Genomic DNA, 7,900 nt, shown 5'->3' with positions numbered 1-7,900 from the left:
TGATATCTCTGCTTGTTTGTGGCATCGTTCCCTGAGATCATCGTACGTTTTAGGCATATCTAGCAAGAGTCTCTCGAGCAAGCCCTCATGGCTGAGTCCTTGGTATAAGGCATGGAAAGCTATCTTCTCGTCTAGATTTTCGATCTGCATGGTCAGATTATTGAATCTTGCAAGGAAGTCTCGAATAGATTCCGTTCGTCCTTGTTTTATAGAGAACAAGGTATCCTCCCTCTTTTTGGTTCCTACTCCACTTTGAAATCGTAGTAGGAAAGTCCGACCTAGATGGTCGAAACTTTTGATAGAGCCGTTTGGAAGTGCCAAATACCAGTCTAACACTGCTCCAACTAGTGAAGCAAGAAAACTTCGGCACATGGCTGCTTCACTATGTCTAAAAGTAGACATAACGGACTTATAATGTGTGATGTGATGCTTTGGGCATCGCGATCCGTCGAAAGCGGTAAAAGTAGGGCACTTGAAGCCTTTTGGCATCTCTGCCTTTGAGACGCTTTGGATGAACGGATCCTCTTTTAAGACAGCATATAGCTCGTCTTTGCTAGGATTCTTCAACTTTTTGACTGTCTCATCCAATTCGGCGATTCGCTTGTTCATATCTTCGTCTCGCTTGTCTGGACCATTGTGACTTTTTTTCTCTTTTGGAATTTGGATTGGATCTGAACTGCTTCCTCAATCTCCGTCATCGTTGATTGGAGGATTTTCTTCTGGAATAACTCCTTTCGAAGCTCGAGATTTTCCTGTCTTCTTCCCCGTTTCTTTTTGCAACTCTTTTTGGGATGGTCGAGCACGAATGGTCGATCATGTTTGCTTCCCTTCGGAATTTTTTGTTTATCCTGAGAATCTACTTCGGGAGCGATTATATGACGCATGGCCATCTTGACCAACTCGCTTAGGGATGAGAATTCTTTTTCTGAGCTCAGATTGCTCCTTTTGAATTTCGTCAATTTGATGCATTGTCGCGAATTGATTTGTTGGAGGGTCTGAAAGAATTGGAGGATCTTGCTGAATTTGGGGCTCAAGAATTTTGTTAATTCCTTGTGGAGTTTTGCCCTGATCAACCTCCTTTTCTCCGTCAGATCCAACTCCTATCAATAATCCTGATCTAGTTCTCATAATGGCTTTTTTATCAAAATTTCCCATAGACGGCGCCAATTGTTGCTGCACAATCCTGTTCGTCCCTTCAGCCTGATGAACCTACAAGAATGAGCTCGACCGTGAAGGTCGAGTTTTCACCTCCGACGATCTAGTTAGAGATCCGACTTAAGGAATACAAGAAAGTAATGAACAATAAGAATTGGAATAGTGATAGTTCTATTCAGCGTACCTATCTCTTGTAAGCCCCTACCTTTATATAGGTTTTTTCAGTATGAATTTGTCTTGAACTAAGACATTCCTTGGACTGCAATACTAACCTCAGTGATTGAGTCCTCCTCAAATATGAATTATTGAGTTTAAGTTAAACACTTTGTCTTCGGTTACCAATCTCCTGCTTTTACGCTTGTGTAACCGACCTTGACTTAGTCTTGTTCGACCTAGATATATCCAAACAGGTTTAAGCAGTGTTTATCCGAACTGGTTCAGGCCATGTTATTTATTCTATATCACTGTCATTTAGCTTCCACTCTTCATACAGCATTGAAAATAAAATCGAAATATTATAAAGTTGCATTAACTTGTCTTCAGGGTAGAAGATTGTGTTTTTTTTCACATTTTATTACTTATTTAAGAGAAAAGTTCACCTTTAGATATTGATAATAAGAAGAATAATTAGACTCCTCTCCTAAATTTTAGTTTTTATGATAGAATCTTCTCCTTAATTTGTATTAGAAAAACAATAGTGAAAACAATCCTCTACTGGCATAACATAAGGTAGAAGATCTCAACTTTAAATTAGACAACCATGCAAGTACGATGCGCCAATGCCTAGTTCACGCATTAAGATTAGGCTTTATGTTGTAAAGTCAGATATTGGCTTAAGTAATTATTGAAACGCTAGTTTTTTTTTTAAGAGTTTCAGTCTAATACAAATTTGTTTTTTCTGAGTGTCGAAGTTACTTTTGCTGCTGCATAACAAGGGTTTCCCAGGTCTAGGCAGGGTAGCCCACATGACATCCAAAGACAGCAAAAGGAGATAAAAGTTGATAGAAGGTTTCTATCCGAATTCACATAAAGATGATTAACAGATGCCTTTGGTAATAGATCTAGCCTCTGCTATTCTATTTTCTTGCCACTGGACATTCAAGGGAGGGTCAAGAATGAGTTGGGATGTTCTATCCGTCATAGTAAAAGATTATGCTTCTCTCACATTCCTCCACTCTATGTTTACGAGAAAGTTTACCTCTGAGTATTGTCAAGGTGTACTAGAAATGGACCTCATTCCTAAACATGTGATTGAGAAGTGTGAGACAAACACAATCCTCTAGCAACCAGGGTAGAGAATCTACTCTCTAGCAATTGCTAGTGTCAACTATTAACAATGCACATTGTTAGAAGAAACATAAGAAATCGTGGGTAGAAATGAAAACTGAACAAGGCGACAGAGATTTGATGTAATTCACAAATGCCAATACAATGTGTTATTTTCATCAATACTAATGAAGGTTTTGGTATGTATTGAAGAAGATTTCGTAAAGATCTTTCAAGAACATATAAAAATGTTACTACAAACTTTCACTCAAAATCCTAAGTTGAAAATTCTAAATCTCAATAAGTTTGCGAAAGAACGGTGAGAGATACACATAATATCCCGAACAAGTAAATGGGTTTTGCCAAAAATTAAGTAAATAGGTGCAAGTCAATCGGGTTGGATTGGCCTAAACCCGCAGTTCTATCATAGATCTCAAAAGATTTAAGTAATTCGTAACAACACCAAAATATGTCGGAGGAGATCAATCTTTGAATTAAATATACGACTTCGAATCGTAACTTCAAACATGCCAAGCACTATCGAGCATCACAGTCACAGTAGATTGAATAAGAATATGTTTGCATATCTTACTGAAGATAGTTGATTTCCATCCACTAAGCTTAGACAAAGTCCTTGAAATAGGATCCAGAAACTGAATTTTGTTTGAGGCAACGATCCACACCAGAGGAATACTCAGATAAAAGTCCACCAACACAATGGGAGGGATTGAGCTCATCTCTCATGGACTAGAGCATTTAGAGATTGCATGGCAAGGCTGGGCTGTGCCACAACCTAGCTGTGGATAGTGTTCTAAGAACCAATTGTAAGATTTCATTAAACAAATGGAGCCTGAAAAAACATTCAGAAAAGTACTCTTCTCCCTTCTACTTTTTCTACTTGATGTATGAATCCAGTAGCTCACAACATGCCAGTACTGACAATCACCAGAAGCAATTTGCAGAGTAATTCCTTCTAACACAACTCCCAATTAAAAAAAAAAAGAAAATAAAGAAAGAACCTGCTAAAGATCAATCTCATATAAATGTAATTTTGTTTTTCTCACTTTTTTTCCTCCATAAATAAATGTCTTCCATATGTAAGTATGTTATGATAAATGAAAATGAATTTCTACGATTTGAAGATGGAAAATGAATAAGGAAAATAAGCTTTTGCAAAGTAAATTTGTTTAAAAAGGCAATAAGCAAGAACAAAGGAGGAAATAAACTCTCCTTCTCACTGCCTTACACTGCATGGATTACACTGGTGTTCTGGCTCAGTTCTGACTCACTAGCTGGTGGGTTTGCATGAAATGCTGATTGCCTTGATGATGAAGCTCCTATTAATTTCAGAGAAAGGGGAGAAGGTTGTAAACGTCCCTTAGCAGCCTCTCCCAAGCTTAGCTTAGACATGCCCACCAGTTGGTCTTCGTTGCCTGGGTCTTTGCAATGGATTGGGGTTGGCTTTAAGACCTGATGCTGAGAAATCTCACTTTGTTTCTCTTCTCCTGCTGGCACTAGACTTGTTGGCCAGAATGAGCAAGGGGCAGGTACATACATCGGGAAAAAACCAGGAACCATTGATGGGAAACCGCTTGGTGTAATAGCTTCTTCAGCTTCTGCAACTGTATCATTGGAATTTACCTCCATAGGTTCACATTCTTGGTTGAGGGAAAGTCCTAGAGGAGGTTTGGAATTAACATTCTCTGTTTCACTAGCTTGAGAAGTTGGGTATGGTAGGTGCTCCTCTGTTCCTGTTGCCAACTCCACCAACTCCATGGACTGAAATTCAGATCATAACAACAAAGATAAAGATTAATAATGAGGAACTTCAGAAATATGCTGACCAAACAGGTCAATAATACTACAAGCAGAAAACTTCATCACCACCATTACTGGTTTGACAACCCCAGTTCATCTAGGAACAAGGATGCACTAAACCTGTTATGTGATCTGTTTAGCAGGAGATCTGGAGTGCTGATCATCTGCCAAAGGACAAATATTAAGAGCATAAAAACATAGGATGATAAACAAACCACATCTGGTGCCATGTCGAATAGGCTAGATCGTCGTTTTCTCCGGGATGCATTAGTCTGCCGAATGAAATACTTCTGGGCATGGCTAGCCACCTGAGTCGGAGTCCTTGATGTGACATAATTGCGAGCAATCCCACGCCAATCCCCCTTCCCCAGCTTCTGGAGGCCCAGTAAAAAAAGTCGGTGCTCCTCTTCTGTCCATGGAGTTCCTGATAAAAAAAAAAGCATAAATCCAAACATTTTCAATTTATAAGGCGTTGAGAACTTATCAAATCATCCTTGAGAAAGTAAACTCTATTTGTTCACATGAATTTAATGACCATTGAGTAAAACTGAGTGCAAAGACAAATGTGAAAGAAATTATACAACATAGCAAGAAGCTTAACAGTGAATGAAAAGAATCAGAATGACTTATAGTTGGGAATACATAACATGCACTACGTAATGATACAATAGCCAATAGTACAAGGGGGATACTACAATATATTCCTTCTTTCTTATCTAACCCCTCTTCATGTATGCATAGTTCTTACTCTTTATATTTTTGGTTTGACAAACAATAAGTTCTTTCCAGTTGACATTAAACCTTGCAGAAGCACCAAGTCCTCCCTGAATGTGTTGCTAAGCAGTCATAAATAAGTCTTGGACACAAAAACAAATAGAAAGTAAATGAGGCAAAGGGGAGCACATAAGAACACAGATACTCAGATGCAAGGAATACAGAGCTAACAGCAGTAAATCAATGGGAAGGAATGGTGCAGCTGTTTGGCTTGGGGTGGGAGATTAATCCCAAAGAAAAAGGCAAACCTTTCTAGCCTTTCTTTCTGCATGAATCTACATTCAGATGCCAAGAAGTAATTAAAATCAACTGACCACTGTCTTAAGAGGATTGCCAGCTAGAATCTACTTGCAGAAAGAACATTTTGTGGCATTAACATGTAGCAACCAACAAGGGAAGGAGGTCATGTTATACTTCTCTTCTTTCTTTTTTCTTTCCTTTTTTTTTTTTTTTTTTTTTTTTTTTGTTTCCCCTTTGGAAGGGGGGGGGGGGTTAGGTAGAAGAGTCATGCTACACTAGCTATGTGCAGCTATCTTCTTTTATAAAGTTTTTAATTGATGAAATATGGTACCTCTTCCTATCAGGGGATCAATAAAAGGTTTGCCAAAACCCACCCAACAAAACATAAGATCATTGTATCAATTAAAATATACGTTAACCCCCCCCCCCCCCCACCAAAAAAAAAAGAAAAAAAAGACAAATGATCCTAATTATCTCATAGATTATGAGCATATTTTAATTACAAAAGGAAACTACAAGTTAGATAACAAAAGAGCAAAATAACCTATACTTTAGTATCCAATAGACTGATACAGGGCAGAGGCTAAATGATATGCAACTCAGTTATACAAGTATGCAGACTGAAACTTTAGTCACTGGAGTAATATGTACATATTGGCAAGGAAATTACTAAAATGCGACTATCTCTATGCTTCCTTTCTACGTACACTTTGTGGGTTCCAAGTTCCAATATTGCACTAAATTTTCAGAAGAAAAAACACAAATGATTCACTCACAAGAGGAATTGATAAGCAAAACTTGCTCGAAAAAGAAAAAAAAAATTCCCCAATTAAAATAAGCAGCAGCAAAATATAAGTTCAAAGATGCAGCTCGAGGACCACTAAAGTATAAAAAAAGGCCCTAGATAACAAAGATATTATAAGAAGTGCCATTTTTGTTGTCAGCGGAAGTAAGTTTTCTCATGGTTATCTGTATGATATCAGAAAGGTTGGATTGGCTTTCAGTTTAAATACCCTAAAAGATCAATTAAAATTTTTTGATTGCATTAGCAACGATAGCATATCACAACATGTAAATCCCTTCACAAAGGTAATAACCTCTAAAGTTGTATGAACTTAATAACAAAAAGATTATCATTTATGAGGTGGGGAGAGAAGGTGGGAAAAAGATCTTAAGAAAAACCGAGTAAAATTTAACTGGGGGAAAAATCAATCTGATAGTTACTGACACAAATAATTAAAATTTGGATGAAGACCTCAAAAACAGAGGAAAAGATAACAAATGACAAGAATCACAAAAAATAATACTAAGTACCACAAATAACAATAAATGTAATATTAGCTGAAACTAAATAAAAGAGATATATTAAGATAGAGGTGAAGAGGAGAAGAAAAAAAGATCAATAATAGCATAGCAATTAAAATTCAGTTATAGATAACCAAACTACGAACCAGATCATAAATTTGACAGAGCACATAAAAACTTATTGAAGATAGTCAAATTGCAGAGCCACACAATGGTGTTCTTCAATAATAAACAAATAAGAACAGGGGAAGATGGAAAAGAAAATAACGCTTTTCTATTCACCCAGAAAAAGAAGAAAAAAATCAACTACAACTTGAATCAAATGAAGGCAGCAGATTCATCAAAAGGATTTCCTAACAATTAGAAACGAAAAAAGAAGTTAAGTGAAAGCCTTAATATACAAGCAACTTCCATTTCCAGAATCATATATTGACCTTAAAAACTTCAAATATACTGAGGGGAAAAAAAAAGGAAAGAAGAAAAAGAATTCAGACTGTATATCAAAAGGAAGATTATACTTTTTCAAGACTCCAACTATACATTTACAATAAAAATAATAAATAAATAAAACTTTATATCAGTTATCAATCGAAACTCAAAGATATGAATAAATGCTACAAAATGGAAACGAAAATTACCCTTTTTCCTCTCTCCACGGCAATTGGAAGAACAAGACGCATGAGCAGCATCATCAGAGACATAACCTCCAGCAACAGCACTGGAATCACGAAAGAGATCAGAAGAAGGGGAACCAGGGTTTGGAGACGCTGAAGAGGAATAGTGAGCAGACGAGAGGTTGCCCATACTCGCACTCTTCTTTATAGACCCATCTGTGAGTCGAACACCGAATAACTTCACCCCTCCTCTCGTCGGGCAAGTCCGCGAGTTATGCCCGTTATGGCTGCAATGAGAGCATCGCCGAGTCATCTTGAATCGACTTGTTACTAAGAAAGATTTGATAAACAGATGAAGAAGTTGTGAAGTTGCGAAGTTTAGAAGTTGCAGAGCAAGAAAGAAAGATCGAAACTTTGAATGATTTAATATGAATCAGACCCCAGAAGTCATAGAGAGGTAGAAACGAGGAAACCAGTGAAACAGGGTAGCAAAGAGAATTTTCTTAGAACCCAGATGAGTTTCTTCAATCCTCCATCCTTCTCTCTCTCTCTCTCTCTCTCTCTCTGGGGTTCTTCACTTGTTGCATGTGTTCTGATTTGCACCTCAATTTATCTCTTCTGTGGAATTCGAATTTGGAAAGGGTTTTTATATTGGGAAAGGCTTTAGTAGTTAATTGAGGCTTAAGGTTCTAATTAATTGCTTAATTTGGTCAAAATACTAAAACGAC

General features: G+C 37.3%; 1 protein-coding gene across 1 annotated transcript; it reads right to left on the bottom strand.

Annotated features, from left to right (window-relative positions):
• Positions 1-3,309: 3,309 nt before the first annotated feature.
• Positions 3,310-7,700, bottom strand: LOC149011367 (transcription factor MYBS3-like). The gene is made up of 3 exons (XM_089161999.1): positions 7,197-7,700; positions 4,455-4,663; positions 3,310-4,200 (listed from the first exon to the last, which is right to left on the bottom strand). Exons 1-3 carry the CDS (start codon positions 7,483-7,485, stop codon positions 3,664-3,666), a joined length of 1,035 nt encoding a protein of 344 aa, XP_089018125.1. The 5' UTR covers positions 7,486-7,700; the 3' UTR covers positions 3,310-3,663.
• Positions 7,701-7,900: the final 200 nt, after the last annotated feature.

The sequence above is a fragment of the Hakea prostrata genome, chromosome 7, assembly GCF_041222555.1.
Source record: "Hakea prostrata isolate BN-2017 chromosome 7, UWA_Hpros_2, whole genome shotgun sequence".
NCBI lineage: Eukaryota > Viridiplantae > Streptophyta > Magnoliopsida > Proteales > Proteaceae > Hakea > Hakea prostrata.
Note: the sequence above shows the minus strand (reverse complement) of the source record. Positions and strands in the feature narration are given on the sequence as shown.